This window comes from Natator depressus, chromosome 1 (genome assembly GCF_965152275.1).
Source record: "Natator depressus isolate rNatDep1 chromosome 1, rNatDep2.hap1, whole genome shotgun sequence".
Classification (NCBI taxonomy): domain Eukaryota; kingdom Metazoa; phylum Chordata; order Testudines; family Cheloniidae; genus Natator; species Natator depressus.
Window position 1 is genome coordinate 160,353,939 of NC_134234.1, and position 12,264 is coordinate 160,366,202.

A 12,264-nucleotide genomic window follows, 5' to 3' on the forward strand; every position below is an offset into this window, starting at 1 on the left:
AAAGCTGAATTCGGCCTTTTAGCTACCCCTCACCAAATCCCGTCTCAACAGAGCTGGGGCTCTGTACACCCCGCATGCCACATACACACCGCACCCTCCAACCCACCGGGGGGCCGCACCGCACCCTGCAGTTCACCGGCGGCACCTCCTCTTACGCCCCGCCCCAGCACCCCGTGCCCCAGCTCCCGGCCGTACCGCCGCTGGCGGGGAGCGGGGGGGCGCCCCGAGCCCGCGGCCGCCCCTACCTGCGGCTGGCGCGCGCGGAGCAGGGGAGGCGGGTCCGGCCGCGGCAGGCGGGGCTCGCCTTTCCCGCGCGCGCCGCAGCTCCCCAACAGTGACCGCGCATGCGTCCGAGATAGGCCGGGTCGAAGGAAAGGGACACACCCGCCGCGGACTCGTGCCCGGGGGACATTACAGGGCAACAGCGCCACCTGCTGGGCAGCGCCGCTGAGTTCCGCTTCGCGCCTCCCCCGCGCCCCGCTGAGCCCAGAGCCTCGGCCCAAGCTCCGATGCACAAGTGGGGGCTGTATCACGTGTGTGTGCGTAGAGGTGGGTGGGAGCCGGGTGGGCGTGTATAAGGAAGGGAGGGAGCAGAGCGTGTGTATGTTTAGGGGAGGAAGGGAAGGAGCAGGGTGTGTGCGTGCATAAAGGAGGAAGGGGGGAGCAGGGTGTATGTGTAGGGGTGGTGTCGATGTAGGAGGGAGCAGGGTGTATGCATTTAGGGACAGCGTGTGTGTGGTGCTTTACAGAATGATGGAGATTCAAGTATATTTTCCTCTGTTCATTCAGTCGTGGCAAAGTGAAACTTTCTCGAGTTCAGTCGTTCCACTAGAGTGGGTCAGATAAGAAAAGGCCCTTCCCCATGCCTGCTCCAGCTGTCTGCTCCGTTCTTTCAGTCTCCTGTAAAATACTCCAGGTAGGTGGGCGGAGCCGTGGGGTTAGTGCAGCTATAGGGATCCTACCTTCTATAGAGCAGCAGGGGTCTTTTTTGTTAGAGACAATTGCTTAAAGCACATTTTCCTATGTCGGTATGGCGGGGGGGCGCTAGAGAATACAGAAATGGTAACAGAATTAAGATAGTTGCACTACTCTTATGATTATTTAAATTAATTGTACCTAACTCAACATGGACTTCTCATCCCTAGATCACAAAGCACTTTATAAAGCTGAGTATTGTCCCCATTTTACAGGGAGGCAGAGGGGTTACAGCACCAGATCTCAACTTTGTTTTTGGAATTTACAGTTTCTTATAGCTGCCAAATTGTGATAAGCTCCCTTAGTGACACAATCTAATTTGCATTCTTGCAAGTTTTCATAGGACCATAAGCTTCATCTGATGGCCAACACACTTGGCCCAGAGCAGGATGTCAGGTGACATGAAATTGCACAAAACTTGGTAATTAGCCCCAGGGCTGCTAGAGTACGTGAGTGGAAGAGGGTGCCTGGGGTGTGTAAAGGGTGGGTGACTGCTAAAAGCTGTGAGGAGAGGGTGCTGGAGTGAGTCAAATTGCTAACAGGTGTTTTGGGGGGGGCAGCAGCTGGCTGTTTAGGAGGGAAGTAGGGGTACAATCCTGTGGCTTAGAATTGGCTGAGGGAATGGTTGGAGACAGCCTGGCACCTGTTCCCTTGGGCCTGCTGTTGGTGCCATCTGCATTTGTAGTGCAACAGGGAATATGGTGTGAGGAGAGAGAGAGAGGCTGGGTGCAGACCCCTCAGCAAAGTCTGCTGTACTCAGTTAATGGTTACAGCCCTTTCTGTAGCCCAGAGGTGGGCAAACTTTTTGGCCTGAGGGCCACATTGGGGTTGTGAAACTGTATGGAGGGCCAGGTAGGGAAGGCTGTGCCTCCCCAAACAGCCTGGCCCCTCCCACTTCCTGCCCCTGACTGGCCCCCTCAGAACCCTGACCCATCCAACCCCTGCTCCTTGGTCCCTGACTGCCCCCTCCTGGAACCCCCCCCAGACTCCACCCCCTAACCCCCCCCCACTCCCTGTCCTGATCCCTATCCACACCCCTGCCCCAACAGGCCCCCTGCACCTATTCAGCCCCCCATCCCCTGATGACCACCCCAGAACCTCTGCCCCATCCAACTGCCCTCTGACTGCTCCCCAGGACCCCCTGCCCCCCTTTCCATGCCATTCAGAGCAGCAGGAGCTGGCCAGAGCCAGCCATGGCACTGCACTACCCAGCAGGAGTGGCAGGCCAGAGCACAGCGAGCTGAGGCTGTGGGGGGAGGGGCTGGGAGCTCAAGGGCCAGGCAGGACAGGCCATAGTTTGCCCACCTCTGCTATAGCCCATCTGAATGCATGATATAGTTCAGTATTCACAACCCCAAAAGTTCAAAAATAACTATTCAAACCTTAAAACTGAGATTTTTTACAAAACCCCATGATTATGTGCTAAAGATTAAATGGTGTTTTGGTCTGTCTTCTGCATTCCTTCTGCCCACCCCCGAATGTGTGTATCAATTACAAAATGGCCAACCTTTGCTAATTTAGGTCTTGCTATACTTAACCAGGCTTATGCCAAACACATGTTAGAGGAACAATTTTTAACTCCTGTGGAGCTGGGCACAATTCAGACTAGTGACCTAGTGCTGAAATGGTCTGTAGCAGTGGTTCTCAACCAGGGGTAGGAGTACCTGTAGAGGTATGCAGAGGTCTTCCTAGGGGTACATCAGTTCATCTAGATATTTGCCTAGTTTTATAACAGGCTACATAAAAAGCACTAGCAGAGTTAGTACAAACTAAAATTTCATAAGACATGTTTATACTGCTCTATATTCTATACACTGAAATGCAAGTACCATATTTATAGTCCTTTTATAATACAGTAAAAATGAGTAAGCAATTTTTCAGTAATAGTGTGCTGTGACTTGTATTTGTCTGATTTTGTAAGGAAGTAGTTTAAGATAAGACAAATCAGACTCCTCAAAAGGGTACAGTAGTCTGGAAAGGCTGAGTAGCAGTACTTGAGCTCTAGAGCAGTAATGCCCTGAGACACTCAATCTCCAATAAGTGCCAATGTTACCCCTTTCAGAATGAGGATTGCTTTCTGGAAAGGTAAGTTAACTTAAGTTCTGGCCTTTTTGGAGCTTACACAGCAAGAATCTACTCTTTGGTTACACGGAGTCTTCTGTGCATTACTCTGAACCAAACATCAATAAAAACACAGCAGTAAAGTATATAGTACAACATCCAAATTCACTTCTAAATACAATTTTGCAATATAAAAGCATTTCAACAAGTGCTTAAGGGCTCTTAAACTGAGTTTTATATATATTTTTTCCACTCCATCTGGGTCATCTGCAAGGTTAGAACCCACCACCTTCCAGTCCACAGCACAGACCTCTTCCATGTCAGCAGTAGGTATAGCTGGTGTGTTCATGCAGGGATTATGGAGGTGGGTGAAGCATGCTGATATTCTTTACATGGACTAGCCCTTACAGGGAGGGATGGTACATTGCCAGTGGGTTACACAAGCTTTTGTGGAACAACAGTGGAATGCTGGACATCCGGAATCTTGGTTTCCATTGCTGGCTTTGGAAGCAGTGTGTGGTCTAGTGGTTAGATTGGATAACCAAATGTACCTGTGACAGATTTGTCCAGGGTATTGCAGGAAACTGCCCAACCTTCTTGAAGTTTATGTATCGTAGGCTAGGGATTGTATGCAATTCCATATGGGGAGGGAGACCCAAGTCTTCCAGGAACTAAAGGTGAGTGGGGGGGTGGGGTTAGGCAAATTCACTCCAGTTGTAACACTTCCAGAGAGCTAGCACTGACTGGAGAGTCTTGCATATACTTGTTCAAACTGATCTCTCCAGGGACCAAAAAGAAGGACTTTTGTTTGAATATAGTTAACTAATGGAGGGCTTTCCTTCTGATCCAGCAAATGGATAGAACCTTCTATCCAAGCGGAGGCCCCCAATCCTCAGGGAAGCGTTTAAAGGACTGACAGAACCCTTGTGGAAGATGGGGTGTGATCTCTAGTAAGTTTAGAGTATGTTTTTGTTTCTGTAATTTTACCTTAAGAATAAATGTGCTTGCTTAGAGCTGTGTGGTAACTTAATTGTGGCACTTACTCTGTTTACGGTCTGACTGCTGGGGAATTCATAGTATAATGTGCAGCCTGCAAATAACCTGATTAGGAGGGAGACAGATGTGACAGCTGAGGAGCTGGGAGCTTAGAATGGGTGTCCTTGCTGGACCACAGAGCAGGAGCAGAGATGCAATTGCTCTGAACTGTGACAGTACCAACACCCTTTGTTTAAGAAATCTGGCATTGAACCTGGGACTTCAGAACATGAAAACACTAGCCTCCAGAACTTGAGTTAAAGAATCAGGTCTCTTAGCATGGAAGTAGAGTCAAACATTTATATGTGATCTAACCGCTAAAGAGAGTGACAGAACTACACTGTTAGTGTGGATTACAGAAGCAAGCAAATTGACATTCTTCTAAAAGGCTGCATGGTAAAGTGGATGCCAGATTTCTCGTAAGGATGAATGTTAAAATAAAGCCAGAGATAGCTATTATGCATATTCTTATTTAAAACAAAATTAATTTTTTATTGACCAGTTAAAAGTTTTGATCTGACAGAAAACCAGAACGTGCTTTTTACAAAAAAATACATCTATGTACTTTAACAAGTAAACCTACTTCCATTTACCCGCTGTTCCTCAAAATTTAAATGTACAGTATAAATTTTTAATTTTCAATAGACATTGTATTTTACCAGTCATCTATAATAATTTCAACTACAGAAGTATCTGGACAAAAAACACTGAGAAAATAAATAATGACAGACGAAATGAAAAATTGCACACCAGTTTATCAAAAAACAACTTAGGTATAGGAACATTGTTATATTTCAGCTACCTGTTCAAAATTAAACATTAAATTTAACCATTATAAGCACAATAGTATTTCTTTATCCCTACTAGCATAATACTAGATCAGGTATTCAAGATACTTTTAGGCTACACAGACTAGCAAAGTACAACTAAGGGAATGCAGCCTAATTTAAACAGGACAGTAAGGTTGCTTAAGCCAAAAAATGTAGGTTTTGTAGAAACAGATGTTTCAAATATGTTTAAAGGGATCTTTTCATGATTGTTTTAAAGGTTTTAATTGAAACATTTTGTTTAGATCACTAGTCAAATGATAGGACGACACCTTTGTTGCCTGGGAAAAAGATGGTTTGAAGAAGCATACCATCACTATCCCTATATGTCCTCAGCACTTAAATTTAAACATTCACCTGTTTTGCAGATATTACAGCACTGTGCTAATACATGAGAACCAGCAAAAGAGACTAGAAACAAAAGGACTAGCCCTTTTTTTGTCCATAAAAAATGTGCAAAATTTAAAACAGCATAAACAAAAAATTAGATTTAAGTTTTCAGCTTCAATAAACTCATTGGTCATTAACACCAGAAGTAAGGTAATTTGTTTGCTTTTAAAAGTATCTAACTTAAATGCCCTTTTAATTACATAATTCTTCTAAAACTGAGTAGCCCATTGTAATCATACAGCATGCTGCATTATTGGTATTTTCATGGGAAGCTAAATTAGGATTGATTACAGTAATGTCATTTCAAAAAAGCTAACAAATAGGGGTTTCTATGGCAGAGTCAGTAATCAATATTGTAACAATTCAATGTTCTGAGGGGTTTTTTTAAGGACATATCTTTTCCCTATTATGTATTTGCCAACATCACAAAACCACTATACAATTTAACATGATTAGCAGTCTTCACTCAAGGGGGTAGTATTAAAATGGTAGTATTTCAGGTCAGCAGTGAGATGCATTGGCAGAGCTATGAATAAGCTCATAGCACATACCAAAACTATGCCTACTTGTAGTTAGAACCACAGCAATATGCTTTGAGTGGTATGAGCATCTGCAATTCCTACTGGCTTTAGTGGGAACTGCAGGTATTAGCACATGTCATGATCAGACCCTTGCTGTACCAAAAAAACCCAACCCCCCCAACAATCCATATTGCTACCAGGGACCACAGCCCAAAAATTTCATGTACCAACTATATTTTATCATAAGTAAAGGCAAACTCACAAAACTTGCCTGTTTCATTATTGTTTACAAGGAGAATACTGATATTTACAACCATGCTATCGTGGTTTGTTTTCAGAGGGGGATCAGAGAGGGTAAGTTTTTAGTTTTGGGGGAACAAATACATTTAAGGGTCACTGAGAATACAAAAGTTTAAAAGCCAAATGAAAAGCTCTGTAAAAACTGTTTAAGATTCCAAAGTAATAGAAAATATTTGCAAGTTTAATTACAAACATTTATTTTTAAAACAAACAAAATTCTTAATAAGTTAGGTACATCCACAGTCTGTCAATGTTGACTGTTCCTTTTAAGGAGAAACTTAAAAGGTACGTGAAAAGTACCCACAGTATCTGACATCTGAGTGCACACAGTATATTTTACACTGAGTTGTATCTAAATCACTCAAACATAAAAACAAAACGAGTCTTTACAATTTGGAAACCATACAATATAGTGGAAGATTCAGCAAGTTTCTTAATGTCTTCAGTAAAGGATATTAAGTAGTGGTGATTTCATGCATTTGTTCCACAACTTGTCCTAAAATTTCATCAACTATATCAACATCATAATTTACTTGCTGCAAATCTAGATCAGGCATTATTATAGCCAGTAGCTGTCCAACGTTAACTCGGAGGGATCGCAGTTTCAGGCTGTAAGGAAATAATGATGATCGTATTAAGGAAGATTTTTTTTATATATAGAGTGCAGATAAATTGAGATTAGTCCATAACATTTTATATTGAACTTTATAAACAATGTGACTACCTTACTAAAACAGAAGGTTCTACAAATTTGAGGTTTACAAAGAAACGTATCAGCCAATATAAGACATGATGAAATTTAATTTAAAGTTATCTATGAAGTAACTCAAGGCAAGGAACTAGCTGGACTAGTTTTTCCAAGGTTTGAGCACCACAGTTCCTGAGCTGGAGGATTACATGTTCATTCCATTTTAAACAAACATTAAGGGCGGAACTTGGTTCCATCCTCATTGCCTCAAAATAGAGGCTCTTTTGAAGCAAGATGAGAGATTGTTTGGGTAGCACAAACCCAAATACTGACCCAGATACCTCACTTCAATCTCAATTTTGCTTTCTCAAAACAATTCCAAAGTATTAAAAATTGGAAGTACATGCAGAAACATGCGAGCATGGCATATTTGGCCCAAGTGTTAGGCACACACTGAAAGCCAACTCGAGACAGACAAAAGGGGAGGAGGGGGAGAGGGGGAAAATACCAGCTGGAAAGAGAAATTTGTCCAAGAACTACCTTAAAAATAAAGGTACAATAGGTGTGTAAGGCTACATTTTAGCTATATTTTTCTGTGTTACTCTACAGGTTTTTTTTCTGCTTCAGTCTCTCTCCTACTTTCCTTTCCTCCTCCTGTTTATTTTCTGTGTTCCTTCTCTTATTCTTGCTTTCCTGTGTTCATTTTCTACCCCCATGCCTCTTTGCTGCTCAAAGTTACTTCCAACTCAGCCATCCTTTTTATCTCTTCCTTCAGCCTGCTTTTCCTTCCAGGTTAGCATCCATTCTGCTGATAAGTCCCAGCACGATTTGTGGGTGGTCACTAGTGCAACAAATTCAAATATCTGCAAATCCTTCCAGGGAGTACAAGTCATTAAAGTCAGATGCCAACAGCAAAGGAAATGCTGGCAGACAGAGGAATGATCACAAGTGATGATGCAGCTACAGCTCAAACCTAACACTAGAGATCTAGCGAGCAGGGACAACTCTGAACAGACTTGAATGGAATGGTAACTCAATCTAGTGCTACAGTTTGCAGTAGCATTTGAGGAAGGGTGTCAATAATCCATAACAAAGAACATTTAAGGCCTAGTCTACTCTACAGAGTTTGGTCAACATAGGGAAGCTTACATGGACCTAATTTTTTTAAGCATCTACACTACAGTAAGTCGTCCACTACGCTGACGTAATAATTTCACCTCTGCGCATGAAAGTGTGTGCTTAGGTTAATGTAGTTAAGTAGACGCAGTATGTGTAGACACTTCGTTGCTTAGATCACCTGTTACTGTCTTTGACAGCTCGAGCCCCATTGCCCCTGCATGGAGCCAGCCAGTGCCATCAGCCCCAGCTTCGCTGCCCCCACATGGGGCCAGCCGCACCAGCCCTACGTGGGGGCAGCAGGGCTGGGGCTAGCCGCTAGCCACCAGCCAGTGCCAGCAGCCCCAGCCCTGCTGCTCCCGCATGGGCACACCACCCAGGGCCAGCGGCCCCAGCCTGGCCAGCCTCCCCAGCCCTACCCTGTCACCTCTGCATGGCGCCGCCTTTAGCGCCAGCCCCACCACCCCCATATGGGGCAGGTCAGTGCCATCAGCGCCAGCCCCACCACCACCTGGCTGGTTGCCAGCCCTAGGGCAACAGCGTTCCCACAGTCAGCCCCGCACCAACTGTCAACCTTGCAGTGGTGGGGCTCTGGCTGTCAGCCCCCTGCAATGCCCCCACTTAAGTTGATGCAGGCACTCCTGGTGAGGATGCACACCACTGGCACAAGGAGGGTAGTGTGGACATGAACAGCCTATTTAATTACTGCACTGGCTGTAGGTCAACATAACTTACGTTGACTTAATGTTGTAGTATAGACACGTGCTAATATACATTTGGAGTAAAAACGCCTCAGAAAATGTCTTCTGTGCATTGTACAGCGATAAGCAAGCAAGCAAGCAAGCAAGCTGTTAACTCCAATAAAAAGCCATTGTTCTACCTGAATAAAGAGAAACTTTCTTCTATTTTTATTTTATTTTTTTTTAGGATTTTCAGACAAACTACACATTTAGATTCTTTAACACTTGCAATCTGGACACATTATACATACATTAATCCGAAATATTTTTTGGGAAGATGATAAAGTGTGAACATTAGTGGGGAAAGGAAGGGGCAGTGAAGATTCAGAAAGCCACAAAAGGTCACAGAATCAATCATGAACTTTGACAATGTTTTAAGGTACAAGCCTGATAGGCTATTCCAGGCAAATTTCTGGTTTAAAAGTAAGAAAAGCGATACCTTTCTTCAACAGAATAACTGACAGGATCTTCAATGTTACTGGTTGTAGAATCATTTGCACATGCTACCACTTGAGGAATTGTAGCTTTTAACTGTGCAACTTCTCTTTTAAGCTCTTCGCACTGAAAACCAATTTGAGTTTTTTCCATTTCCAGCAGTTCAATCTGAGACAGGTAAATCAAAGTAAGTTAATTTTATACTTCTGAAGTCACAGTGGAGTAATTTAAAAATAAGGCGATTTAAATCACTGGTTTAACTAACGATCACTTGATTTTTAAAAGAAGTTTACTGATGCTTTAAAAAACGAATCTGAAAATGTTTTACTTCAAATTAAAAATAATAAACTAAAGTATGCTTTTAAAAAATGTCACTACTGGTTGGGTATCATATCTATTTTACAAAATTGCTACAGGAAAACAAAATATTAAATTAAAACCGTGATCCTGCAAACACTTAAGCAGGTACATAATTCTGCTCACATTAATATCAGATTTTCTTCAATGTGACTACTCATTTGCTTGAAACCAACATGAGCGTACAAAAGTGTTTGCAGTATCAGAGGTTAAAATTGTAGTTATTAAAAAGTCTTAGTGCCACAAAATCTTTCCGTTCAAAACAAATTGCTTCAATATTAACAATGAGAAGTTAAATTAGTGAACATATATTAGTGTATATATTCAATATATTGGTGAACATACTTTACATATGCCAAAATTTTCAAAAATAGAAGCCTAAAGTTAGGCACTTAAAGCTAATTTAGGCAACTAATAGTTGGATTTTCAAAAGCACTTAACTTATTTAGGAGCACACGTTCCATTGATTTCACACTGCATACCCTGATGGTTGAGTACAGACTGGACAAAGCACTTCAGCTTTCTTGACTTGTGGAAATTCAGTATATCAAGAAGTGGAGTTTAGTGCGCACACAGCATGGGCAATTTACTTATCAATTCTGTATCTGTGTGCATGTTGTTTTCAGATTAAGGCTATTAATGAGGCTCTTGACTTTCAGTATAGATGAGCATTTTATGTATAAAAACTGAAATTCTATGAACAATTAGAAAGCTAAAGAAACATACAAAACATCCACATTAGCAATTTAATACTATAAGATAGGGAAATAACTAGTAAAATTTAAAGAACTGATCTTTTTAAAACTAATTTTTTATCCATCCTGTGTGAATTCCAAAAGAACTTAGTTTCTAAAGTTAGCTGTCACTTCTATGGTTTTAACTAATTCTTGGTGACCAAAAAATGATGGCAGAGTATAGATACTCTCCTCTAAAAATATTTTGAAAAAGATGGAGACAAATTACCCAAACTGATCAATTTCCATAACACTCAGATACATTAAACTATAGCAATTTGGTTTAGAACTACATGGTGTGGAGGCAGAAGTATAATCCTGGAAGATGGATTTAAATTTTTTGGTTGTGAGAAAAAAGAAAATGAATGGGGAAGCTATCATCATAAGCTCAGATCACTGATGTCATGAGGGTAGAAAGAAGAGGAAAATGATTGATGATAGTATGGTTGTTGATAGAGAATAGGGTTGTTGTCAAAGTTTGCCCCACAATCAGGCAGACCTATGGAAGAGAAGAACAACTTTAGAAATGAGCTGGCAGAATTGGTGGTTATGGATGAGAGTAACACCTTGTTACCAGCAATCATGTTGGTGAAAGGAGCCCAACAGAAGGAGCGTTGGGTAAATTTGGATTTGGTAAAAGAAATGCAGAAGGAGAAAACTGGGTTAAGTGGTGTTTAATGGGATTTCAGCGGTGAATACTGTTTAAAAAAAAGAATCCCATATGATGATATATTATAGTGGAAAAAGCAAAGCCCATGTAGACTACTGGTATATTTTGGTAAGAGAACACATGAAAATGGTGAAAGACAAAGGTTGTTCTGCCACACATTCACTCAGTATAGCAAGTATTAATAGCTAAAATGTATAACCTGAGAAGACAGGAAAGAATGAAACTGAGGAAGAAATTGCACTGGTAGTTAGTTATGTAAGGGGGCAGAAAGGAAGTTTGCCAAACAGTAAAGGAAGGTTTTCATGCTTTGCCAAAGACAGTGAAGAGTGGAGGGAGAATTAAGGAAGTTAAGAACATAAGAACGGCCATACTGGGTCAGACCAAACGTCCATTTAGCCCAGTATCCTATCTTCCGACAGTGGCCAAAGCCAGGTGCCCCAGAGGGAATGAACAGAACAGGTCATCATCAAGTGATCCATCCCCTGTTGCCTATTCCCAGCTTCTAGCAAACAGAAGCTAGGGGCACCATCCCTACCCATTTCATTAAGGCAGTGAAGGTAATGTGGCAGAACGAGTGGTACTTTTGGATAACAAGCTGGCGATGGAAGTCTGATGTCCAAGAGTAATTAAAAACAAAATTATTTAAAGAGTTTGAGAAAGCAGGGTGTGATGAGAAGAAAAAAAAGCACACAAAAAACATGCAGTTGCTAAAGTGAAAATGGAGGCCGAAGAGGAATTACACAGAAAGCTGGAGGAAGATGTCAAGAAATTGGCTTTTAGGTTAGCAAAAAAGAGGAACAAATGAAACACGATATAGAGCTTTCTGCATGAAGGATGGGAACTGTGTGATGATTAACCCTAAAGGTATGGTACAGGTATAGAAAAAAATATTTCCAAAGGCTGTGAAACAAGAAGAGAACTGCAACAGCAAGCATCTTCAGCAATTATGGAGAAGCCTCAAAGAGGTATTGATCTCTGTAGAGGAGTTAAAAGCACTGAATAAGATGAAGAATGGTAAGGTAGCAAGTGAAGATGAGGTAACTGTTGATATGATCAAGGCAACAGCAGATACTCACTTCATACATTCCTATGCGTTTGCTGGGATCCCACTTAACTGGAGAATGGGATAGATTAGGGACTGGCAACATTTGGCCTGCGGCCCACCAGTGGGCCGGGCCAGTTGTTTACCTGCCACATCCATAGGTTTGGCCGATCGCAGCTCCCACTGGTCGCAGTTTGCCGCTCCAGGCCAATGGGGGCTGTGGGAAGTAGCGGCCAGCACATCCCTTGGCCCGCACCGCTTCCTGCAGCCCCCATTGGCCTGGAGCAGCGAACTGCGGCCAGTGGGAGCCACAACTGGCCGAACCGGCGGACGTGGCAGGTAAACAAACCAGCCCGACCTGCCAGGGGGCTTA

General features: G+C 42.6%; 2 protein-coding genes across 6 annotated transcripts in view; both read right to left on the reverse strand.

The window, feature by feature from the left end:
• CHAF1B (chromatin assembly factor 1 subunit B) overlaps positions 1–365 on the reverse strand; it is a 31,467-nt gene extending 31,102 nt beyond the window's left edge. The window contains exon 1 of one of the 3 annotated variants that reach the window (XM_074946523.1): positions 246–365. The gene's annotated coding sequence lies outside the window, so the exon portion shown is untranslated. Of the gene's footprint in view, positions 1–106; positions 146–195; positions 218–245 lie in introns of those variants that run through there. The other 2 variants (XM_074946543.1, XM_074946533.1) reach the window with 2 other exon arrangements.
• Positions 366–4,586: 4,221 nt separating this feature from the next.
• MORC3 (MORC family CW-type zinc finger 3) overlaps positions 4,587–12,264 on the reverse strand; it is a 56,433-nt gene continuing 48,755 nt past the window's right edge. For all 3 annotated transcript variants that reach the window (XM_074970168.1, XM_074970178.1, XM_074970170.1), the window contains exons 16-17: positions 9,093–9,256; positions 4,587–6,718 (exon numbers count right to left, since the gene is read on the reverse strand). In XM_074970168.1, the coding sequence (XP_074826269.1) occupies positions 6,565–6,718; positions 9,093–9,256 (318 nt within the window). In that variant the 3' untranslated portion in view covers positions 4,587–6,564. The remainder of the gene's footprint in view (positions 6,719–9,092; positions 9,257–12,264) is intronic.